The sequence below is a fragment of the Martes martes genome (assembly GCF_963455335.1).
Source record: "Martes martes genome assembly, chromosome: 4".
Lineage (NCBI taxonomy): Eukaryota > Metazoa > Chordata > Mammalia > Carnivora > Mustelidae > Martes > Martes martes.
This window is the reverse complement of record NC_137891.1, coordinates 120203600-120230655: the sequence shown is the minus strand read 5'-3', so window position 1 is coordinate 120230655 and position 27056 is coordinate 120203600. Positions and strand designations below refer to the sequence as shown.

At 34.9% G+C, this 27056-nt stretch overlaps 1 protein-coding gene across 1 annotated transcript in view; it reads right to left on the bottom strand.

Moving 5' to 3' along the window:
* Window positions 1-27056, bottom strand: part of COL24A1 (collagen type XXIV alpha 1 chain) — a gene marked incomplete at both ends in the record, with an annotated part of 371273 nt that overhangs the window by 88942 nt on the left and 255275 nt on the right. Inside the window, 2 exons of the mRNA XM_080801684.1 lie at window positions 1626-1733; window positions 3812-3865. Of these exons, the coding sequence (XP_080657810.1) occupies window positions 1626-1733; window positions 3812-3865 (162 nt within the window). The remainder of the gene's footprint in view (window positions 1-1625; window positions 1734-3811; window positions 3866-27056) is intronic.

Below are 27056 nucleotides of genomic sequence, written 5' to 3'. Positions count from 1 at the left end.
GGGAAATAGATTGACTGTTTATTAAATGATTTTGAGACAACTGAATATCAAGTTGGAAAAGAGAAAATCAGTTTTTTACAACTTATTTCATAGCAAAGAAATAACTTCATACAGGTTAGGGGTTAAAAATAAAGCCATAGAAGTATTTTAAAAAGGATATGGAAGAGTATTTTTATATAATTTAGGTAGGAAAGGGATTTCTTATGAAGAAATAAAACCTACAACTATAAAGTAAAAAACTGACAAATTTGACTATGTAATTAACCTTCTGTCCAGCAAAAGATATCACAAACAACATTAAAAGATAAATGACAGAAGGGGAAATATATTTGTAATATATCTCATTTAACATTTAACAAAATATATTATCTAAAATATATAAGGCATTATTGCAGGTCAATAAGAAAAAAACAACCTGATATAAATCATGTAAAGCGTACATGAAAAGGCAATTTCTAGAAAAAAATACAAATTACTTAACTGCAATCAGGGAAATGTAAATAGAAAGAAAATGAGACACACTTTTTCATTTATCAGACTGTCAAACATCAAAAGGATTAACGGGGAAGTACTGGTGGTGGGAGAGTGACTTTGACGTAACCTCTGGGAAGGTTAAATATGTGTCAACATTTAAAAAGTGAATATTCTTTTTAGACAAAATCCAAAGTAGGAGCCTACTTTGATGGCAAGACTCCAGATTAATTCTGATGTTCATTAAAAATTAATCACATTATACAAAGTTTTTAAATATATAAGCCAAAAACAGAGAAATACTAGTGATTTAAATAAAAGGAAGTAAGAAAGACTTCAAGTAGTATGATGAATATATAAAATGAGCCTGAGACAAACTTTCTCAGAACAAAGTTCTGAGACAACAGATGGATTATGCAATGCTCTCAAGAAGGCCTTGGTAAAAGTCTAGCGTTTGTGAGATTTAATGGAGAGTAGGAACTATACATGCATTTTGTATACAAACTTACGAAACAGTAAAAACACTAAACACTAAATCACAAATATTCTGCATCTCTTCTGCTAAGACTTTCTGAACAGGTCCAAATATATTAGCACTACGATTTTGCTATTATAGGTTCAGAAGTACCACGCTACCCTTGTTTCCAACATCATATAAAATGCATGCAAAATATTAAATATTAGATGTTACAGATATTGATCACAACTGCTTAAAAAAAATCTCCAGATAAGCATGTGGAGCCCAAGCTAATAAAGAAAACTCATTTTTAAATAAACCTACTTTTCAAAGCAATTTGCCAATCCTGACAGTGTAGTTTTATACAGATATTAAATTCTGATTTTTAAGTGCAAAGCATATAAACTTTCTTACTTAGGTTAGGGGTTATAATCTGATATTTTTAAAACTCCATTTCATATTTTATTTCCATTTTGAGTTTTTTTTTCCCCTTTCCCTTTCCCGTGTCCAGAAACCACTAAGCCATTTAAGTACTGTGGAATGCTTACAATTCTCCGCAGCCCATGGAGGTAGATTATTTTCAATGGAACTATTGCTTTCTCTGTAAAATTAATCAAGGGATGAAACTTTAAGGACATGGATACATTTCTTTTCCATCCACAGTGAACTTAGGTCTGGAAACAAATCAGATACTAACCACAGCACCTCTAGTTCCTCTGGCACCCTTAGGACCACTTTCCCCCATTTGTCCAGGAGCACCTCTGCTTCCAATTTCTCCTGTGGGCCCTATTTGTCCTTTATCACCCTGTGGATGTCATTAGTAAGAGAGAAAAGTGAGAAAAACCAAATTTTTACTTAGATGAATTAAGTATATCATATACCTGGAATGACACCAGACGACATTCCGTAAGCAAAATTCTGTAAAGAGTAACTTTGCTTAATAGTAGTAGAGACCATCACTGACAATAACAAACCATCACTACCTAGGTTATCCTAAAGATATAACTTAAAGTAATTTAGGAGAAAGAAAATTTAAAAAACAATTTTGGTACATATCATCTTTATCCATTCATCTATTGAAGGACATCTTGGCTCTTTCCACAGTTTGGCGATTATCATATGGTTTTACTTACTTGTGGAGAATGAGGAATAACATGGAGGACATTAGGGGAAAGAAAGGAAAAGCAAATTGGGGGAAATTGGAGGGGGAGGCGAACCATGTGAGACTATGGACTCTGAGAAACAACCGAGCGTTTTGGTGGGGAGGAGGGTGGGAATATGGGTGAGCCTGGTGGTGGGTAATGAGGGGGGCATGTATTGCATGGAACGCTGGGTGTGGTGCATGGACAATGAATCTTGGAACACTGAAAAAATAAAATAAAATAAAATAAAAACAATTTTGGTTAAACACCCAGGGGAGATCTGGTGTTCATGCTGAATTACAAAATAAGTTTTTTATCTTGAAATTTGTTATGTATGTATGTTCTCATGCATGCACGTATTTCTTGTTATCATGAGAAAACATAGGCCCTATGAGAAGCCTGTTTCTATAGACAACTTTGATGCCACAAAGATCTCTTTAACGCAAAAAGTTTCCAGTGTACGATTCTATATATTCAGAATCATCATTCACTGGTTTGGAGTCTGCCTTTAAAATCCATAATTTTTTTAATCAATAGTATTTTTTATATAATTTTGTATCCTTTTAAAAATTAGTTAGTTGCTTTCTGTTTTCCATTAAGCTGACTGATCATTCTCTACCATCAAAATACAGCCGCTTTGAAGCAACTTTAAGTACCATAATTCATTTTCTGAAAGTGGGAACCAACCTGTTCTATTATTGATATTCAAGTAGATAAAAAGAAAAATTAGACTGTGATCACAGTCAGGAAGTTTTTGGTAGTCATAATAATTCCCAGAGGTGCAGGTTATTGTAAGGACTTACACTATCCTACTCCTAATGTTGATTTTAGATATAACATTATGTATGATGAAAAAAGAGACTTCAAATATTGGGGTTATTTTCATAGGCAAGAATAGTTACTAAGTATATAAGAGATGAATCACTGAATTCTACTTCTGAAACTAGTATCACACTATGTTAATTAACTAGATTTAAATAAAAACTGGAAACACTAAAAAAAAAAAAAGAATGGCTACTAAAATTTACCTCATTCATTTTTTCTTTACCTTTTATTCTCACTTATATTGTCCCTACCTTATGACAAAGATAGAGTGAGTATATATTAGCAGAAATGATGAAATTAGACTTTGGGAACTAGATATGGTGTGATTTGAAGCTAAGTATACTAATATATTTAGAACTGTTGTGGTAGAATTAAGAAAATCATTTCTGTCTCACCAATAGTTGAATAAATTATTGACCCCATTCAGAGATGAATTTTTCATTATAACATTCTAGAATCTTATAAATATATCATCTTTTAGTAAAATATAAAAGAAACAAATAAACCACATTCTTGATTTGTGTTTCTTACTCAATATATGGGAAAGCTAAAATCAATCATTACCACAAATGGTATAGTGTTTTCCTTTTCTCTTTTCCTGACCATAGTCTACTAAATTTTTGGCAAACAGGAGAAGGAAAAGCAAAGATCTTTATAGAAACCACAAAGTAGGAAATTTGTCTTTAAATAATTAAGGTGAGGGGTACTCCCAAGTAGAGTTAAATATTAATTTATACAAACATGCCTTTTAAGATCAATTTATAGTTCTTTACTACTTTATATCTAGTGCAAATAAAAACATCACAGCAACCACTATGGAACTTGGGGCACATCAGAAGAAAGATGTGCCAGAAAAAGATGTAAAAAAAAAAAAAGATGTTAAAAAAAAAACATAAAAAGATGTTAAAAAAATTACCTTTTTCCCGGGACGACCTCTTTGTCCTGGAATTCCCACAATTCCTTCAGGTCCCTGGATATTCAACATAAAAAAGAAAATAAACTGTTAAGGAAAGGACTAGATAGGAGTGTTTAAATACTTACTTACATCACATAATCACTGAATTGAACACTATGTAAAAATGAGGATTGTTTTCAATAAAAAGTATTGTGCTTGTGTATTTATTTTTAAAGATTTTATTTATTTATTTTAGAGAGAGCATGCATGCACAAGTCGGGGGAGGGGAAGAGGGCTAGAGAAAGAATCTCAAGCAGATTCTGCACCAAATGCCTAGCCCCACGTGGGTTCCATCTCTCAACCCTGGGATCATGACCTGAGCCAAAACCTAAAGTATGAGGCTCAACCAAATGAGACACCCAGGTGCCCCTGTGTAATTGTTTAAAAATAGGTCACAATGATTTAGAGGTCTAGCTGTTGCTAGTGAGTAAAATTTACATATACAAACCAGCCAAGATAGATAAAATTAAACTGTTTTTTATTATAGGAAGAAAATTACTTGGTTTCAGTGTAACTATTTTAATTGGTGAGACTATAATTAAAGTAGACCCAGGGCATCCATTTTAGCAGTTCTATGAGCTGCTGTGGGTTCAATATCTTATTGAATATACAGGATTATAAAATATATCTAAAAATGGTCAAGAAGACTCTCAAAGTCTTATTGGAGTAGGTTAGGAGATTTTCTTTGATCTGTGGAAAAAAGGAGAGAGGGAAATACATGAAGAAAAAGGAGGTAGTCACATTAAACTGTTTAAAACAATATTTTCATTTCAATCAGTATTTTATTTAGACAAACACAGAAGTTTTTAATATATATTTTTTAAAGTAAAAATTGGCTAAAATATTTCAGATGTCATGTGAATTTGCAGGTCAATTATAATTAGGCTTAAATGAGATCCACAGTAAACCAGAGGATGCAAGTTCTAAAATGGCTAATAATTAATCACGGCACTCCTTGCATTAGCTGGAAATGAAAATGGAAACCTCGAATTTGTGTCCCAAAGCTTGGCAAACTGCAAAAATGATGTAGACAAGAAATAAATTGTGGTTTACCACTGTGCTATGTAGGCTCTTGATAAATATTTGTTGAACGAATAAACAGATACCTAAGGAAATGACTCATGCCCTCTACTCCTGAGCAAATGCTCTTCTAGCCTCACAAAGTCACTGAATTTAGAAGCCAAAATGGTTAAGTTTTATTGCTGTAGTTCTAGCTGCATCCAGAGGTTGAAATGATAGTTGCACTGACCCGCGATTTCTTTGTGGTTAATGTGGAGTTTTAAAAGGAGGCAGATTAACTTTCATTAGAGATTAATGGTGTGAACTTTTAAAAGTCAGACTGCTCGTTTCATATTCTGGCTCTGTCACCTTACTGCAATACGACCATAAGTAGATTATTTAACTTCTAAAGGCCCCAGTTTCCCATTAGATAAAAGAGGTAAAATAATACCTTTCAGAAGGTTACTAATATTAAATGAGATAATGCATGTAATGCTTATTAGAAAGAACTAGACTTACACTGAAGAGCTTAACTCAGTTCTCACTACTACTGTTGCTTTTTTCAGGTGTATTATGTAATATTCAAATATATATAAAAATATTAGAAGGTACAAAAAATACCCTTGTACCCACCACCTACTTGAAGAAAAAGAAGCAATATACATATGTACATATTTGAAGTCCCTTTACACATACCTTTCCAAACATGTCGCCCTCTCTCTTTACTCAGGTGCAAGCATTGCCCTCAATTTGTTTATCATTCCCATGCATTTCTTTATACTTTCACTCCATTTGCAACATATGGTTATTTTGCATCTTTTCAAACTTTAAATAAGCATACTTTATGTATTCTTTCGAAACTTTGTAAACACATATTTTGCTTTTGAAATCAATCGGTCTTTAATCCACTCATTCTCTGGTTTTAATTCTACAGGATTCCATTTTAACACACATTTTGTTTTTTATATCAGTCGGTCTTTAATCCATTCATTTTCTGGTTTTAATTCTATAGGATTCCATTTTCTTACCAAATCATAACTTATTTAAACCCTTCCCTACTGATGAATTTTTGGTGTGGTTTTTTTTTTTCTTTTATGGATAATGCTGCAATAAATACCTTGTGCATCTATCTATGTGCCATGTCAAAGTTTTGTTCTGTTTTTTAGGGTATAACTCTTGAAGTTAAATTGCTGAGTTATAGAATATATACATCTTCAAGTAGACAAGATATTGTCAAATTGTTCTCCAAAGTAGTTTTGCCAATTTACATTTCCACAGCAATGTTTGAATCTAATTATTCCAAATCTTCTGTAATGCTTGGTACTGTCAGACTTAAAATATAACCATCTCACTGTGGTAAATGATAAATTGTTTGTGTCTTCAATTTGAATATTTCTGATTACTAAGGAGGAATGATTATCTATTCATACCATTATCTGACATCTATATGTGAATCTCTGGCTCTTATCTTCTGTCCAATATTCTCCTGAGCTATTCTTACTGAGTTGTACATAAAAGTTTTAAATACATATTCCTGATACTTGTATTTTGCTCATTCTATGTAATACAGATCTCTTCTCTCAGCCTGTAGCTTACTTTCTCATTTTGTTGAACATAACTTTTGATTAATACGAACTTGCAGTTTTAATGTAGTCATATTCAACAATATTTTCTTATTTCTTTTAGTGTTCAGGAGATCCTTCTCCTCTCCCTTCAGGAGATCATGAAATAATCTCATAAGTGTTCTCATATTTAACATTTTGATGTTCATAGTTAGGTCTTCAATTGGAATTTCATTCTTTTGTGTGTTTGCACACTGGTGTGAAGGAGTTGTTTTATTTTGTTTTCCATTTGGATAACCAATTGTACCAGTACCGTTTATTGAATATTTCACCCTTTCCTTAGTGATCTTCCATCTATAACCAATTTATCAAACTTCAAGTTTCAAAATATACTGAGATCTGAGTCTAGGTTATCTTCTATTTCCACTGGTCTCTCTTTGTCTTCCTGTGAATGAGTGTGACACTGACTGAATTACTCTATCTTTAATAACAAGTTATGATATCAGGTAGGGCAAGTTATCCCTTCCACACACCACTGTTCTCCCATCTCCTGCAACTTGTTCTTGAAAACTGTCTTGATATCAGTCCTTTGTTCTTCCACATTCCTTTAAAAATCACTTTCATCAATCAAATCCTATAAAAAATTCTTATGGGATTTTGACTAAAACCATATTGGATTTATAGACTAATTTAGGGGAGAGTTGATAATTTTTTGATCTTGAGTACACCTATCTATGAATATAAAATATCTCTCCATTTATTTAGGTCTTTGTTAATAAATTTTTTTTCAAGAAAACTTTGCAAATCTTCTGTTAGCTTTTTTAAAAATTTAATTTTTTTTCAGTGTTCCAAAATTCATTGCTTATGCACCACACCCAGTGCTCCATGCAATACATGCCCTCCATAATACCCACCACGAGGTTCACCAACCCCCCAACCTCATCCCCTCCAAAACCCTCAGTCTTTTGTTAAATTTATTCCTAGGGGCTTTAATTTGGTTGTTGGTTGTATTATAGATAGTATTTTTATTTATTTATTTATTTTTGTCATTTTATTTTTCAGTGTTTCAAGATTCATTGTTTATGCACCACACCCAGTGCTCCATGCAATACATGTTTTTCTTAATATCCACCACCAAGCTCACCCAACCCCCCACTCTCCTCCCCTCCAAAACCTTCAGTTTGTTTCTCAGAGGCCACAGTATCTACTGGTTCATCTCCCCCTCCGATTTCCCCCAATTCCCTTTCCTATCCTTCTTCTAATGTCCTCCATGTTATTCCTTATGTTCTGCAAATAGTGAAATCATATGATAATTCACTCTCTCTGCTTGATTTATTTCACTCAGCATCAGCTCTTCCAGTCCCATCCATGTTGATACAAAAGTTGGGTATTCATCCTTTCTGATGGAGGCATAATACTCCATTGTATATATGGACCATATCTTCTTTATCTATTTGTTTGTTGAAGGGCATCTTGGCTCTTTCCACAGTTTGGCAATTATGGACATTGGGGTACAGATGACCCTTTTTTTTTACTACCTCTGTATCTTTGGGGTAAATACCCAGCAGTGCAATTGGAGGGTCATAGGGTAGCTCTATTTTTTAATTTCTTAAGGAATCTCCACACTGTTTTCCAATAATAGTATTTTTTTTAAAGTTTTCTAACTGTTGCTGGGGAAGAGGAATGGAATCTATATCTGTGTATATTCTTATATTTAACATCTTGCTAAAATCTCACTAATTCTAATAATTTATCTGTAGATTATTTCTCTCATTTTACTATACTGGGTGGGTCTCTGAGTAAATGTTGAATAGAAATACTGAACAGTGGTGATCTTTGCTCATATCTTTTAAGTTTCACTATTTTGTATGATAGCCAACATGGATATTAAATTTTTATAAATACTTTTTGTTTCATCTATTGAGATTATATTTTTTTTCTTTAATTTGTAGTTATGTGACTTAAAGTTACAATTCTTAAAAATGTTAGGCCTTTGTTGCAATACTTGTATGAGAGGGAATTCATAAGTCCTTTTGTTATATCAACATTCCATAACTGCATTGAACTCAAATACCCAGGTGTCAGCTGATACTACTGTGTGGCAATGCTATCTGCCAACGAACAAAGCAGTTTAAACATCATTGTGTTTATATATTTAAATATTAATAACAATTTGTAGATAATGTAAAAATGTGACAAATTTAAGTCTCATAAATGTGTATAATTGAGAAATTTATTACTCTGCAAGATAGCTTGCACATTCTTCAAACTTCCATTCTCACCTCATTTTCAAGTTAATAACCTTGCCTCGTACTGCACTGAGACTAGTAGCAATCAAAAAAGAGAAATCTCGGGGCGCCTGGGTGGCTCAGTGGGTTAAAGCCTCTGCCTTAGGCTCAGGTCATGATCCCAGGGTCCTGGGATCAAGCCCCGCATCGGGCTCTCTGCTCAGCGGGGAGCCTGCTTCCTCCTCTCTCTCTGCCTGCCTCTCTGCCTGCTTGTGATCTCTGCCTGTCAAATAAATAAACAAAATCTCAAAAAAAAAAAAAAAAAAGAAAAGAGAAATCTCTTTCCAACACCCAATGTACCGACATACCTCCTTATGTACGCACATATTGTTTCCCTTCTCCGATGAAGGAAGAAGTTTCCCTGTTTCTTACCTGAGGGCAGCTTCTCACTTGGATCTAAACCCCATGTCCTCTTCAAGGCCTTCTCCTACACTTGCACTATCAATATTTTGCTCTTAACTGAATCACTTCCAACAGCAATTAAATATGCTGGATAGCACTCGTTTGAGAAAAATCCTTCCTTGACCTCATGTCCCTCCCTCCCTTTCTATTCACTCACTCAATTTCTCAGGTACTTTTCTAGTTCCGTTTTTGCTTCCCCATCATAGCAAAGCTTTTTGAAAGATTTGTTTATGCTCATTGTCACTATTTCCTTACTTCTCTTTCCGTCTTCATTTGGGCTTTTGTTCTTACCACAACTCTGAAATTGCCTCCTTTTGGACAACTGACCTTCAAATAGCCACATCCAATAATCCAGTGGCTCATTTTATCTGAAACTGTTTTCCATTCTTACAACTTTTTAAAATTTTTGTTTACATGGCAGCATGCTTCTCAAATTTTCTACTTACTTATAACATCTCTTTATCTCCTGATAGACTAACGATTCCTAAAGTTATGTCACCTCTCCTGACAGCACCAATGACCTGATTTTCCTACCTACTGACATCTTTTTTAATTTCTGATAGGCATCTCAAACTTTATGTGTCCCAAACTGAACCCTGAATTCCCTCCTCAAACCCCTAAACTTTGTCTCTCCTTGTCTTCCCCATCTCTGCTGTAATGGGGCAGTATTTTGAAAATTATTAAAATTCCTTTTCTATTTTGCCTTTTTGAATACATAGACTTTACCCTATTCAGCTTGAGGGGTTCATTTGCCAAAGGGCTAAATGTATTAAGAGAAAATTTTTCTGTTTTCATTGTTTGCAACTTTAAAATTCCAAAGTTGAGCCTGGAGTACACAGCACACAGGCTGTTCTATATTATAAAGAAGACACACTTTCCAATAGAACTCTAAGGCCTTTACTAGATTATAGAAATTATAGAAGGATGAGGATATGACATAGGGGAGATACAGAGAAGGCCAGTTTTTTTTTTTTTTTCTTTCCCTATTGATTTCAGGAATATGCATGAAGGCAAAGAGAGAGGGAGAGACATAGATGTTCAGATTTTCCTCTTCCTGAGTTTTGGCAGAGTGAAACCCTTGTTTCCTACTACCTCTTCAGAATGCAAGAAAGGTACCTTCTCTTTAGATTTCACTTGGTTTATGGCCATGTCAATTTGGATGCTCAGGAAAATCAAAATGAGGAATATTTGCTAAATTTTCCCAAGCTACTCCTTGATTCCTATATGATGTAGACAGGAACTTAGAAACACCTGGGGGGCTTGTGTATGTGTGTGTGTGTGTGGGTGTGTGTGTGGGGGGGAAGTGGTCATTATTCTAGAAAGACGGGGCTCTGCTATAAGGGCTGAAAGGCAGATTTCCTGGGCTAGAACTGAATGAGAATCCAGAAGACCTGAGAGGGATCTGCAGATCAGTGGAAGTTCAGAGGGAACACCCCCTACCCCCAAAGAAATGAAAACTACTAGCTACAGATGTCATCATCACAGGCCAGCAGGGTAGGCGGTAAGCAAATTGATACGGGATGTTACCATGTCCCTATCATTATGAATAACACCTGCATCTAGAACCAAGACCTCTTCACCCTTACCATCATCAGACATTCAGACTCTCTAATGGGAAGGAATAAAAGAGGGAGGTCGAGAACTGATAAATTTGAGAAACAGTATCATAAGAGTCTGAGGCTTATCTACAGAGACTACTAATTTATAGGAATAAATTGTTTAAGCTTTCAGCTCAGTTGGATTTAAAAATTTATTTTCCACGGCTGCTTAGGTGGCTCAGTCAGTTAAGCATCTGACTTTGGGTCAGGTCATGAACCCAGGGTCCTGGGATGGAGCCCTGTGTCAGGCTCCCTGCTCAGCAGGGGAGTCTGCTTCTCTCTCTTTCCCTGCTCATGCTCTCTCTCCCTTGCTCACTCTCAAATAAATAAATAAAATCTTAAAAAAAATTATTTTCCCCCCGCCCCTCAACAACTCCTCATTAATCAGTAACTTAGAGCTTGTGAGGAAAACCGGATGAACCAAAAATAGTTATCACGTATTTGCACCTGTGTAAGTACCAATTTGTAGCCCCATACCATGCTTAATAGTATGATTACCAATTCAGTTACTCCAGCTAAAAACCAGGATTTATTCTTTATAATTTTTTTCTCTTTCTCAACATCCAAACAATGAGCAAATCCAGTTGACTCTATCTCCAAAATATGTCTTCAATGGGATCACTATTCATTATCTCTATTGCCCCCTTAAATTCCAAACCACCACACCAGTTTTCATTTACATCACTGCCACAGTCTTCTAAATTCACTTTTATCCTTAGATCCGTTTCTTCAAAATACCCCAAATTATCACTAACAACTTTAATCAAACACATCTTCCTGTTTAAAACCTTCCAAGTGGCTGTCCACTGAAATCAGAATCATCTCCAAACCTCTTATCCTGGTCTGCAATCCTCCACATGATCCGGCACCTTCTATTTCTCTGGCATCATGTTTTCCAGTTGCTCACTACATGCTAGCTACTTGGCCTCATTTCCCCCTTTCTAATAGTGCATCTAATAAATGCCCTTTCTGCCGTAGGGCATTTGTGTTAGATGTTCCTTCTGCCTAGAAAGCTTTTTCTTGGGGGGCACCTGGGTGGCTCAGTGGGTTAGGCCGCTGCCTTCGGCTCAGGTCATGATCTCAGGGTCCTGGGATCGAGTCCCGCATCTGGCTCTCTGCTCAGCAGGGAGCCTGCTTCCCTCTCTCTCTCTCTCTGCCTGCCTCTCTGTCTACTCGTGATCTCTCTCTGTCAGATAAATAAATAAAATCTTTTAAAAAAAAAAAAAAAAAAGAAAGAAAGCTTTTTCTTGGATATTCACACTACTGCCTTCTTATCTTCAGGCATCTGGCTCAGTGTAACCCTAGGTAGCCTTTTGTGACCACCTCAATTTAAAATAGCCTATACCTAATCACTCTTCATCCCATTACCATGTTTTATTTTTTTCACAGCACTTATCACTATCAGAAATAACCATTCTTGTGTACATTGCCTTCCCACGCTACAGTGTATGTCCCAAGACAGCAGGGAACTTGTCTGTTTTGTTTATTGCTATAACATTAGTACCCAGAACAGTGCCTGGCATATAACTGATGCTTAATAAATACTTAACTACTTAATAAACAAAAGAATGATAGAATACATGCCCATTCTATCATTTTTATTTAGCCTTAATCAGACAGTAACCTAGTCTAGTTGGTGTCCATTTGTAAAGAAATAACATCTTAAAAAGCATGTATTAAAGTTCATAAACCAAAGTTTATGAATAAAAGGTGTAAAGTAGTGAGATATTTTTATTCTACTAAAACTTTTAGTTTCTAAGAAATGTAGCATATGGATCTACTTGAAACATTTTGCACAGTAAACTTTTGTACACTTGAAGAACATATTATGTGTGAAAAAGGGGGTTGACTGTATTCTATATTGTATTTTCTTCTGACATTATAATCAGAAAGGTTTCCCCTGGTTCTTTTGTCCACATTTTTTTTTTTCTTTTCAAAGACAGGTTTTCTCTTTTTGCAGGGGTTGGGGGGCAGGTGGCAGAAAACTTACACTGATATTAGGCTGGTTTATTTTAGTACTTGTTCTGAAATGCATAAGAAATATCTTGCTCTAAAATGTTGGCTATTAAAAGTTAACAGACCCATTGCAACCCATTTGTGTACTCACAAGCTTATGGGGCAGACTGGAAAAATAGCAACAATTTTAAAATGTGCATGTTTTAATAGATTTCTTCAACAATTATAAAAATAAGAATCCTTTGATATAAATGTCACGTTGACAACGAATATTTGGCTTGATGTCGAGCCTACTCATAAAATAGAAGGAGTTGGGATTCCAGTCTATTACTTTAAATATGTGGGAATAGCTGTGCTGTCTTCAAAATAACACACCACATCTATTTTTTAAACAACTTTGAGATATAATTCACATTCCATATTATAAACCCATTTAAAGTGGATGATTTTATGATTTTTAGTATATAGGCACAGAATTGTGCAACAATTACCACAATCAATTTTACAATATTTTCATTGCCCCAAAAGAAATCCTGTGCCCATAAGTAGTCATTTCCCATTTTCTCCCAACCACTGCACTGCCCCCAACCTCCAGCCCTGGGCAACCACTAACCTACTTTCTGTCTTTCCAGATTTGCCTTATTTGGGATATGTCATACAATATGTGGTCTCTTTTGACTGGCTGCTTTCACTAAGCATAATGTTTTCAAGGTTCATCAAAGTTATAGCATGTACGAGCATATCATTTCTTTGCATTGCCAAATAATAGTCCATTGCATGGACATACTACATTTATTGATATACATTTACTAATTCATCAGTTGATTATCATTGTGGTTATTTCCATTTTTTGGCTATCATAAAAAATGCTGCTATAAACATTTATGTACAAGTTTTTGTCTGAAAAAACTTGTTTTCACTTCTATTGGGTCTATACCTAGGAATAGAACTGGTGGGTCATATAGAAACTCCATGTTTAACATTTTGAGAAACTGCCAAATTGATTTACCAAGTGGCCACATCATTTTATAACCCATCAACAATGCATATTTACCTTCTCATCAACACTTGGTATTTTCTGTTTTTTTGAAAAATTAAAATTTTTTTTATTATAATCATCCTAGTCAAGTGAAGCGGTATCTCATTGTGGTTTTATTTGCATTCTTCTAAAGGTTAGTGATGTTGATCATCTTCTCAACTGCTTTTTGGGTAACTATATATCTTCTTGGGAGAAACATATGTTTAAATGTTTTGCTAATTTTTCAATTGGTTTATCTTTATACTATTGAGTTGGAAGAGTTCTTTATATATTCTGGATACAAGTCCATTATCATATATGATTTGTAAAGATTTTTCTCCCCTTCCACAGGTATCTTTTCACTGTCTTAATGGTGTTTTATGAAGTATGGAACTTCTAATTTTAATGGAGTCCAATTTATTTTTTTCTTTTGTTATTAGTACTTTGGTGTTATCCAAGAAAACTTTGCATAAATCAAGGTCATGAAGATTTACTTCTATGTTTTTTTTCAAGACATTTATAGTTTTAGCTCTTAAATTTCAGTGTAAGACCCATTTTGAGTTAATTTTTGTGTGTAGTGTAAGGAAGGGTCCAGCTTTATTCTTTTGTATGCAGATTTCTACATGTTCTAGTACCTTTTGTTGAAAAGACCATTCTCTCCCTCTTTGAATTATCTTTGTACATAAATGCTCTTGCAATTCAAATTTACTTTGTTCTATTTTTGTCCCCCCAGTGTTTATTGTATCAATTGAGATAGCCAATAACATTAGATATACTAAACAATGTTTACAAGTTATATAGTGATTCCTATATAACTATGTAACATAACAGACTATGTTCCTCTTCTGCTTGAAACCTTTCAATGCCTTTTTACTATACTTTGAATAAAACCCAAACTTCTTACATGATTTAAATAATCCTTCATGGTCTGCTTCCTATTTATTTCTTCAATCTCATCTCAAACAACTTTTGACTATTTATTATGCTACAACTGTGATTAGCTTCTTTTAAGTTTTCCAGAAATACCTAGACCATTCTCATTTCCACAACTTGGCCCTTGTTTTTCCATCTACCTTGAATAACCTCCCAAAGTTCTTTGGAGGGCTGGTTCTCCAGAGGAGTTCTCTTCCCTCTGGAGAGGGAAGACTTCATGCTCTATTGGAAGCAGGCTTCTCTTCCCTTAACCAGCTATTCTTTTTCATCACCCTATTTATGACCATCATTGCATTTATCACTACTTGCAATGTCTATGGTCAGTGCTCATAATATTATAAAACCTGAGATCAGGAATATTGTTCATCTTGTTCACCTTGATCCCCACTGCTTAGCAAAGTTCTTGGTTCATAGAAAGTACTCAAAAACTTTGTTAAATTATTGAATGGACAAATACATTTTACAGAGTCACCATTTGTAAGGCTAATACAAATTTAGGAACATCCAAGCTAACCACCCCCCACCTTTTCTTTTCTTTTAAAGCTATAGAGCCTTTTCTTCCAAAGAAAGCCTGTACAGAAGGCAATATACTAGATATATATACAAAGATTATTTTTTCTGACTCACTTAATAATAGAAGAACACTCCTGCCCATTCAGCATCCCTTCCTGACACAGCCATCCTGGGAGGTTCTGCATAGCTCCCTTTATGTGTAATGTGTAAACTGAGAAACCAAAGAATGACTCACCCAACAATGTACAGCTCTTTAGTAGTAGAGCAGGGATAGTGGTAGAAAAATTCTTGCATAATGGTCAGTGCAGAGTTCTTTCTATTTCTGTGTTGGTTTATGACACAACAGTTCAGAACAAATAAGCCTAAGACCAGAGTCATAAAAATCATTCAGAAAATAAAGATTTAAATAAGTCCTTTACTCCCTAATGCCATTGACCTCAAATTTCCAAACTTACTATTTTTCAGGGTTTCCTGGGAAATTACCCCAGAAATAAGAGTCATGTATATCTTTATCATTCTTTTTTAACTATTGATAAGTCCTCACATCTCTCTGACTTTGCTTTTAAAGATTCTATTGAGAAAGCTTCTAAACCTTATTTGGTTTCATGTTTTCTTAAGATAGTCCCCTATTAACAATGATCATATTGTTCTATACAAATGGGAAAAATCACACTTCAATAATTCCAACCAAGTTTTGTCCTAACAGAACAAAAGAAGACAATTTCATTTTTATATATTCAACTTTTAACTCCCATAGTTTCACATCTGTTTAGATGTTACATACTACAGTGATAGATTTTTTTTTTTTTTTTACAAATGGGTGACAGACCATAAGTCAGGCAGATGTTTCTTCTCAGATGTTTCTAAATTCTTTTCCCATACAGTGTTATACATTTAGACAACTGAACCCTTTAGCACGTAATTCAAGCATAAAGTATACATACTAAAATTCTGTTCAAAGAGGTCTACATTTTAGATTTGGGAATTTGTTACTGATGCTTCCCTTGTTTTATTTTTCAATCTAGTTCTCATTTTCCAATCTTCTAGAAAGAAAAACATTTCTTTCCTTGAAAAACAAGTTTTATTTCTTTTTCTCATTCTCTTTCTTGTTTATTTTTTAAGAATAGGTAGCATCTTAGTGACATTGCTTAAGGAAGAATTTTTTAAAGTGAAAAATAAATCCAACATCAGGCTGTATGATTAAGCAATAGTTCCTTGGATCATAAGATTCTTTTGAAAAAATGTGCCATGGTATTTTTATTGAGTTTATGAGCTGAGAGGCATTTAAAATTCCAAGGAGAACAACAAAAAGAATAAAAAAGAAACACACATGTGTTGTTACTAAAAAAAGGCACCAAAGATGTGTATGAGGCAAGATTGTTCCTGGGAAAAATTATGAAGCAGATGAAATCTGTGTTTATCATTTTTCCATGTCTTGTTTTGAGCCCCTTTTTTCATCTCTGTTCTGCCCACCACCAGCTGTCATGCGGCATCATCCCCACCTGGGACTCGTGTCTACTATCCTATGGCATGGCTAGGCCCTTCTTTTTCTTAGTTTTGTTCTTCCCAACAACATTTAGTGTTCTGCTGGGGAAATAAGCTCGGTGATTGAAAAAAAATCCATGCTAAAGTATTAATAATTGTTAACGGTTAATGATTTTCTCATACAAAAATGAATTTGATAAGAATTCTCAGAAATATAATCACACCTCTTCAGCATTTGTTACTTGGCTTCTCTATGAGTCCAGCCATGGTAAGTCCTCTAAAAAATATGGAAAATATCAAGAACTCCAAAAAGGTGAAATATAAGCCTGAGCCTGGTTACCTCATGTAGTGTGGCTTAGAGGCACAGAAGTCACAATAAAGGAACTAGACAGAGCCACCTCTGCCATCTGCTATATTCTTAGCTTTCTCTGAACCTGGTTTTTTTTTTTTTTTTTCACTTGTAAAGTAGGGAAAATAAAGCACCACTAGATTATTGGAAGGATCCTATGAGAAAATATAAGTGAAATTCTATTGGCCAGGCTGGACCAATAGTTTGAAGATAGTTTGGGGGGCTTATTCTCTAATGCTTTGTATTTGTTGCAGTGGAACACCTATCATAGTTTTCCAGGACTGAGAGGGCAAGACAGAAGAGAAATGGGCACTTAACCACTTATGTAAAACCAGAGGGGAAAAAAGACTCAATTTGCCAATTGTTGAAAAACAGGCAATGTTTCTGGTTCACTTTTGAACTTTAACTGTCATTTTGAAGTACACTGGTACAGTTGGTTATTATTTTGGGGAAGAGGTGAGATGGCATTATTTTTAATTATTGCTAAAGGAATCAAAATTATTGGTAAATGATGTGAATGGTAAGATAGCCAATTTGTGATTCATTTATGGTATTTGTTCTATTATTCCAGATAGAACTTCTTCTCAGTTCTTGGAAATGTAATTGAGATTACTGGGGGCAGGAACTATCTTTAAAAGCCTGAGTAAGACTCCCATGATATGGCAAAAAGAAAAATCATTTTCTGGGAAGGTCATAAGTGATGACTCCCATGATATGAGAATATCTTCAAAGGCAAGAATACTTAGAGAAGTAAAGAGAGAATAATCTTGGGGAAGATCTCATATTTAAAGATGTGAGGCAAGGAAGATGAACAGTAAAATAAAAAAAGTAAACTATCCAGAGAGGCCATATCCAGAAGAATATAACACATATCATAAACTAGGTATTTAAGTAAGAGACAAGATGTTCTAATTATTTATTTACATCTTGTATTTGCTCTGTGGCTAGAGAATATGTCCAATGTGACATTTAGAATTTCCCTTGAAGTAATACTACAATTTGAGATCAGATATTGGTAGCTTAAATTAGCCTGCAAAGGATTTCTTATGTCATTCTAGAGTTAGGATATTACTCTATAGGAATAAAATCAGCTATATGAATAAAAATCAGAAATATTCAAAGTAAGTCTGAGATAACACAAAATGCTCCCCTTCAAATACTTTATGACAGAAGTTCCATAGCTCAGGTGACATCATCAGGATAGTGATATAAATCATTCCTGAATTCAGCCATCCTCAGAAGACCAACTAACAAGTATCCACATAAAAGACCACCATTGTGAAAATCCCGAACCTGAGGGTGAGGATGAAGCACTCCCCTAGATCACAGAGATACAGCAGGACCACAGTAAAAAAGTAAGAGTAAAGATTTCATTTTGATTGCATTGTCCTTTCCCCAGACCAGCATAGCACTGCATCAGGTAGCTCCCTTGGCTTACAGTTTCTCCAGCGAGAGAAAGAAAACCAAAAGTGGACATTCACCTCCCCCAGTATTATGGAATGCTTTCAGGGTAGCCTACTATCGTCTTACTTCATGGGGTTCACTGGGGAAGCCTGGGGGCTGGACCACTAAGGACCAGATAGAGACAGAGAATGGAGGCAAGGATTACAGCAACCTGTACCAGATCTTGGTGGACTGTATTCCTCCTTGCAGTAGCACCTGAGCGAGATCCCAGTCAGTGATTCTGCACTTCCGCAGAGCTAAGTTGGTCTCTCTGTCTGGCTTGGAGTTTGGTTGAGGGTTCTGCATGATTTGGGTCCCCAGCCAAAGGGTTATACCTGCTGTGGAGCCCATTATATGGCTGTGAGTTGCAACCTTGTCCAACAGCTAAACACATACTTCCATCCCACTATGCCTAGCCATAGAACCTCGACAGTTATGGAGTCCATGCTATAACTCTACTTAGGTAGGCAGTCAAGCCAGCAGTCCTGCCAAAATGTTGGGAATGACCACAGAACCTGAACAGCAGTCATGGGAAGCCTTGGAACCTAGCTTAAAGTACTGTCCAGCTGTGAAGCCCAACCAGCAGGTCTACCCAGCAGCAAAATCTCTCTTGTGGCCCTGTACAATTACTAAACACAGCTTGCAACCTTGTATAGGCAAGAAATCCAGCAAGTGGCCTTGTCCAATTGCAAAGCATAGCCTTCAGCCCCAACTAATAAAAGCTTAGACAGTAAATCCACCCAACCATGGAACATATAGCCTCCAGCCCCAGCTAACACTTAGATACAGGTGAAAAACCTACTTACTCAGAAAGCCTGGCAAGTGACCTTACCCAACAGAGGAGCACAGCCTGTGGCCCAAGTAATCCTGAAGCATAGCCTGTGGCTCTATACAAACTTGGGGCACAACCTGTGGGTCTGTCCAACTGTGAAGCCATACTTGTGGTCTCTGAACATGGAGTTCAGCCAATAGCACTATTGAATTAGGGTGCACAACATGAGACCTTGCCTGACTACAGAGTCCAGTCAGAGATATTGCCTAGCCAGGGAATATAACTTGAGACCTCACCCTACCAGCTCCCCTACCCAACCAAGGCGCATATTCTCTGGCCTCACTTGAAAATGATACCCAGTCAGTGGGCTCACTCAGTTGCAGAAAACAGCCAGTGACAACTCTTTCCCAATCTCAGATCATGGGTAGGGCCTTTGCCCAACTGGAGACCTCAACAGTAAGCTATGCCTGTCCACAAATGCTACCAGTTAACCAGTCAGCTAAATATTACTAGTTAACCAGTCAGCTAAGCAGACTGGTGAAGGACTTTCCTTGCCAAAATAAACCTCTAATGTCTGGAAAAGGGACTGCTTATTCAAAAGTGCAAACACCAGTGCAAGGATACAAGGACCATAAGGAATCAAGTGAAGATGACAATGCCAAAGGAAACTAATAAAACTTCAATAACTGATACCAGAATAATGGAATTTTATGGACTTTCTGACAAAGAATTCAGAATAATCATCTTAAAGAAGTTCAGTGAAGTATAAGAACACACAAACAGACAAAATAATAAAAACAATGCATGAACAAAATGAGAAATCTAACAAATAAATAGAAACCATAAAAATAAAGAAAACAAAAATTCTAGAGATGAACAATACAATGACTGAACTGAAGAATTCAATAGAGAACTTCAGTAGTAGACTCAACCAAGCAGTAGAATCAGTGAACTCAAAGACAAGTCATTTGAAATTACCCAGAGGAGTTAATAGGGGAAGAAAAAAAAAAGAAGAAGAAGAAGAAGAAAATAAAGGGAAAAAAGTCTATGGTGCATATGAGACAGCATCAAGTGAAATATGTGCGTACTGATAATGCTAGAAGGACAAGAAAAAGAGCAAAAAGTCTACTTGGAGATATAATGGCTGAAAATGTCCCAAACTTGGGGAGAGAAATGGACATCCAGATTCTTGAGGACCAAAGGATCCCAAATAAGTTGGATCCAAAAAGAGTAACTATGAAACACATCATAATTAAATTATAAAAAAATCAAAGACAAAGGGAGAATTTTGGAAGCAGCAAGAGAAAAGCAACTTCTCACACAAAAGAGAGACACTGTAAGACTATAAGTACATGTCTTAGCAGAAACTGCAGGCCAGGGGCACCTGGGTGGCTCAGTGGGCTAAAGCCTCTGCCTTCGGCTCAGGTTATGATCTCAGGGTTCTGGGATTGAGCCTCACATCGGGCTCTCTGCTCAGCGGGGAGCCTGCTTCCCCCTCTCTCTCTGCCCGCCTCTCTGCCTGCTTGTGATCTCTCTTTCTCAAATAAATGAATAAATTAAATCTTAAAAAAAAAAAAAGAAACTGCGGGCCAGGAGAAAGTGGAATAATTTCTTCAAAATATTCAGAGGAAAAAAAGTTAATCAAGAATACTATACCCAGCAAAGCTGTCTTTTAGAAATGAAGAAGTGATAAAGACTTTCCTCAAAGAACAAAAGCTGAAGAGTTCACCATTATACCTATCTTACAAGAAATGTTAAAGGGCACTTTTCAGGCTCAAAGAAAAGAATGTAATTAATGTCATAAAAACATGAATGTATAAAACTCACCAACAGATGTAAATATATATTCAAAGCCAGATTCTCTAATATTGTAATGATTATGTTATAAATCACTTATAACTCTAATTAAAAAGTTAAAAAACAAATGCATTAAAAATAACAATAATTAAAATAATTTGTTATTGTATCATAATATAAAAAGATGTAAATTGTAACATCAATAACCTGAAATAGGAGGAAGGGAGAAGAACTAAAAGTATAGCGTTTCTGTACAGTATTGAAGTTGTTATCTGCTTTAAATAAGATGTTAAAACATATTTTATGTGAGCCACAAAGAATGTAGTAGATACACAAAATTTTAATAAAGGATTAAGTCATACTGCTACAATAAGTCATAAAGACATATAAGTCATAAAATCACAAAGACAACAAGAGAGAAAACAAGGAGACATGATCTATAAAACTGTCAGTAAACAATTAAGAAAGCAAGAGATAGTTACACTGATAGGACACAAAATAGATTTTAAGCTAAATATAACCATGAGACAAAGAAGGTCATCATATCATAGTAATCAATAATATGTAATTATAAATATTAATCAATAATATATAATAATCATAAATATTTGTGCACCAAACTTTAGAGCTCTTAAATGTTGAAGCAAATACTAACAGAAACAAAGGAAGAAATTAATAGCTGTTCAATAATAGTTGGGGACTTTAATACCATACTCTCTAAAATGGTTACATCATCCAGGCAGAGAATCAATAAGGCAACAATGGATTTGAACAACACAATAAACCAAATGTACATAGCAGACATATATAGAACATTCCATGAAACAGCAGCAGAATACACATTCTTTTTAAGTCTTCATGAAACATTTCAAACAACAGATCATATTTAAGGCTACAATATAAGTTTCAACAAGCTGAGGAAGACAGAAATTACATCAAGTGTCTTTTCTAACCATATGGTATGAAACTAGAAATCAACAACAGGAAGAGAGCTGGAAAATTCACAAATACGTAGAAGTTTAAAAACACAGTCCTCAACAGCCAATGGATCAAAGAAGAAACAAAAAGGGAAATTTTAAAAATCTTCAAACTAACAATTGTAAATATTTATGACCCCAACTTGGGGCACCCAAATATATAAATCAATTAATAACAAATATGAAGAAACTCATTGATAATAATATAATAATAGTAAGGGACTTTAACACCCCACTTACAGCAATGGATAGATCATCTAAGCAGAAAATCAACAAGGAAACAATGCCTTTGAATGATACACTGGACCAGATGGACTTAACAGATATATTCAGAACATTTCCTCCTAAAGCAGCAGAATACACATTCTTTTCGAATGCACATGGGACATTCTCCAGATCATATATGGGGTCACAAATCAGGCTTGAATCAGTACAAAAAGACTAATCATATCATGCATATTTTCAGACCACAATGCTATGAAAACTTGAAGTCAACCACAAGAAAAAACTTGGAAAGACCACAAATATATGGAAGTTAAAGTTAACCAGGAAATTAAAGAAGAAATTTTAAAAAAATACATGGAAGCAAATGAAAATGAAAACACAACAGTCTAAAACCTTTGGGATGCAGCAATAGCTGTCATAAGAGGGAAGTATTTAGCAACACAGGCCTACCTCAAGAGCAAGAAAAGTCTCAGATACAAAACCTAACCAAACTTACACACAAAGGAGCTAGAAAAGTAACAGCAAATAAAGTCTATATCCAACAGAAGAGAAATAATAAAGATTAGGGCAGAAATAAATGATATAGAAACAATCAAAACCCCCCAATAGGACAGATCAATAAAAGTAGGAGCTGGTTCTTTGAAAGAATTAATAAAATTGATAAACCCCTAGCTAGACTTGCCAAAAAGAAAAAAGAAAGGACTCAAATAAAATCACGAGTGAAAGAGGAGAGATTACAACCAACACCACAGAAATACAGTTATAAGAGAATATTATGAAAAATTATATGCCAACAAATTGGGCAATCTGGAAGAAATGGATCAACTCCTAGAAACATACAAACTACCAAAACTGAAACAGAAAGAAATAGAAAATTTGAACAGACCCATGACTAGCAAAGAAATTGAGTCAGGAATCAAAAATCTTGCAATAAACAAAACTCCAGGGCCAGATGCCTTCCCTGGGGAATTCTACAGAACATTTAAGGAAGAATTAATACCTATTCTTCTGAAACTCTTACAAAAAGTAGAAATGGAAGGAAAACTTCCAAATTCATTCTATGAGGCCAGCATTGCCTTGATTTCCAAACCAGATAAAGACCCCACTACAAAGGCGAACTATAGGCCAATATTCCTGATGAACATGGATGTAAACAAGATACTAGCAAATCGAATCCAAGAGTACATTAAAAGAATTATTCACCACAATCAAGTGGGATTTATTCCTGGGGTGCAAGTGTGGTTCAATATTCACAAATCAATCACCGAGATACACCACATTAATTAAAAAAAAAAAAAAGGATAGGAACCGTATGATCTCAATAGATGCAGAAAAATCATTTGACAACATACAGCATGTATTCTTTTTTTTTTTTTTTTTAAAGATTTCATCTATTTATTTGACAGACAGAGATCACAAGCAGGCAGAGAGGCAGGCAGAGAGAGAGGAGGAAGCAGGCTCCCTGCTGAGCAGAGAGCCTGATGCGGGGCTCAATTCCAGGACCCTGGGATTATGACCCAAGCTGAAGGCAGAGACCTCAACCCACTGAGCCACCCAGGCGCCCCTACAGCATGTATTCTTGATAAAAGCCTTCAACAAATTAGGGATAGGGAGAACATACCTTAACACCATAAAAGCCTATATGAAGGATCCACAGCTAATATCATCCTCAATGGGGAAAAAACAGAGATTTTCCTCTAAGGTCAGGAACAAGACAGGGATGTCCACTCTCACCATTGTTACTTAACATGGTACTAAAAGTCCTAGCCTCAGCAATGAGACAACAAAAATAAATAAAAGGCATCCGTAATGGCAAGGAAGAAGTCAAACTTTCACTATTTGCAGATGACATGATACTCTATGTAGAAAACCTGAAAGACTCCACAAAAAAAAAAAAAATGCTAGAACTGATACATGAATTCAACAAAGTTGCATGTTACAAAATCAATGTACATAAATCTGTTGCATTTCTATACACTAATAATGGAGCAGCAGAAAGAGATGAAGGAATCAATCCAATTTACAATTGTACCAGAACCCATAAGATACCTAGGAATAAACTTATCCAAAGAGGTAAAAGATCTGTACTCTGGAAACTATAGCATACTTATAAAAGAAATTGAAGAAGACACAAAGAAATGGTAAAACATTTCATGTTCATGAATTGAAAGGAGAAATGTTTTTTAAATGTCTATACCATCCAAAGTGATCTACACATTTAATGCAATCCCATCAAAATACCACCAGAATTTTAAACAGAGCTAAAACAAACAATCCTAAAATTTGTATGTAACCACAGAAGACCCCAAATAGCCAAAGCAATCTTGAGAAAGAAAAGAAAAGCAATTCCAGACTTCAAGTTATATTACAAAACTGTAGTCATCAAGGCAGTATGGTATTGGCACAAAAACAGACATATAGACGAATGGAACAGAATAGAAAACCCAGAAATGGACCCACAACTACATGGTCAACAAACAGGAAAGAATATCCAATGGGAAAAAGACAGTCTCCTCAACAAATGGTGTTGGGAAAACTGGACAGCCACATGCAGAAGAATGAAAATGGACCACTTCCTAACACCATACACAAAAATAAATTCAAAATGGATGAAAGACCTAAATGTGAGACAGGAAACAATCAAAATCCTAGAAGAGAACAAAGCAGCAACCTCTTTGACATTGGCTGTAGTAACTTCTTGATAGACACATCACCAGAGGCAAGGGAAACAAAAGCAAAAATGAACTACTGGGACATTTTCAAAATAAAAAATTTCTGTATGATAAAGGAAACAATCAACAAAACTAAAAACAAACCTAAGGAATGGGAGAAAGTAATTGAAAATTACATATCTGATAAAGGGTTAGTATCCAAAATATATAAAGAACTTATAAAACTCAATACCCTAATAAAAAATAATCCACTTAAAAAATGGGTAGAAGACATGAATAGACATTTTTTCAAAGACAAAAAGACGGCCAACCAACACATGAAAACATGCTTAACATCACTCGTCATCAGGGAAATGCAAATCAAAGCTATAATGACATATCACCTCACACCTGTCAGAATGGCTAAAATTAACAACACAAGAAATAATAAGTGTTGGTAAGAATGTGGAAAAAGGGGAACCCTCTTACACTGTTGATGGGAATGCAAACTGGTGCAGTCACTCTGGAAAACAGTACGGAGATTTCTCAAAAAGTTAAAAATGAAGTATCCTTCGACCCAGCAATTGCACTGCTAGGTATTTACCCAGAGAATACAGAAATACTGATTTGAAGGAACACGTGCATCCTGATGTTTATGTATATATATATATATATATACACACACACACACACACACATGTATGTGCATATATGTATATAATATAACAACATATATAACTATATATATTTATATATATTATTTAATTTAATTTATTTAATTTAATTAATTTATTTAATATATATTAAATATTATATATTTATATTATATATTTATATATATTTATAGTTATATATATTTTGTTATATATTGTTATATATTTGTCATATATATATGTATGTGTATATATATATATATATATTTGGTGGCTGAGTAAAGAATGAAATCTTGTCATTTGCAGTGACATGGATATAGCTAGAGAGTATTACGTTAAATGAAATAAGTCAGTCAGAGAAAGACAAATACCATATGATTTCACTCACATGTGGAATTTAAGAAACAAAACAGATGAACGTAGGAGAAGGGGGGAAAAGAGAGGGAGGCAAGCCTTAAGAAACTCTTAACTACAGAAAACAGAGAGTTGATGGAGGGGAGGTGGGCAGGGAATGGGCTAAATTAGTAATGGTGATTAAGGAGGGCACTTATGAGAAGTACTGGGTGTTGTATGTAAGTGATGAATTACTAAATTCTACTCTTGAAACCCATTTACATTGTATGTTAACTAACTAGAATTTAAATAATAACTTGAAACAAAAATGGAAACACAACATAGCAGAAATTTATGGAATGCAGGAAAAGCAGTTCTAAGAGGAGAGTTTACATGCCTACTTTATAAAAGGAGAAAGATCATAAATAAATTACCTAAGTTTACACCTCAAAGAAGTAGAAGTTCTCAAAGTTAGCAGAAGGGAAAAAAATGATGAAAATCAGAGCAAAAGTAAATAAAATAGAAAACAGAAAACAGAAAAACTAGAGAAGAGGTTAACGAAATAGTTGGTTGCTTGAAATAATAAACAAACCTGACAAACACCAAGACAGAAAGACCTCAAATACAGTTAGAAAAGAAAGGGAAGGCATTATAAATTATAACACAGCAAAACAAAGGATTATAAAAGACTATTAATATATAATTATTTGTCAACCAATTGGACAACTTAGAATGTATCTATTCCTAGAAAAGTACTACTTACCAAGACTAGATCAAGCAGAAACAGAAAATCTGAACAGACCAATAATGAATGAGACTGAATAAGTAATGAAAAACCTCTCAACAAAGAAAAACCTAGTTTTTGCTGATGAATTCTGCCAAACACTTAAAGAAGTTATGGTAATATTTCTCAAACTCATCCAAAATTTTGAAAAGGAGGAATACACTCAAGCTCAGGTCAGCATTATCCTGATACAAAAGCCAGATAAGGGTATTATAAAAAAGCAACAGACCAAAGCCCTGATGAATATGGACGCGAAAATTCTCAATAAAATGTTAGCAAACTTAATTTAACATCGAATTAAAAGGATCATACACCGTGTTCAAGTGGGATTTATTCCTGGGATGCAAGAATGGTTCATCTGCAAATCAATGTGATAAACCCCCTTCACAGAATTAAAGATAAAACCATATGATCATCTCAATAGATGCAGAAAGAGTATTTGACAAACTTCAATAATTTTCATGATAA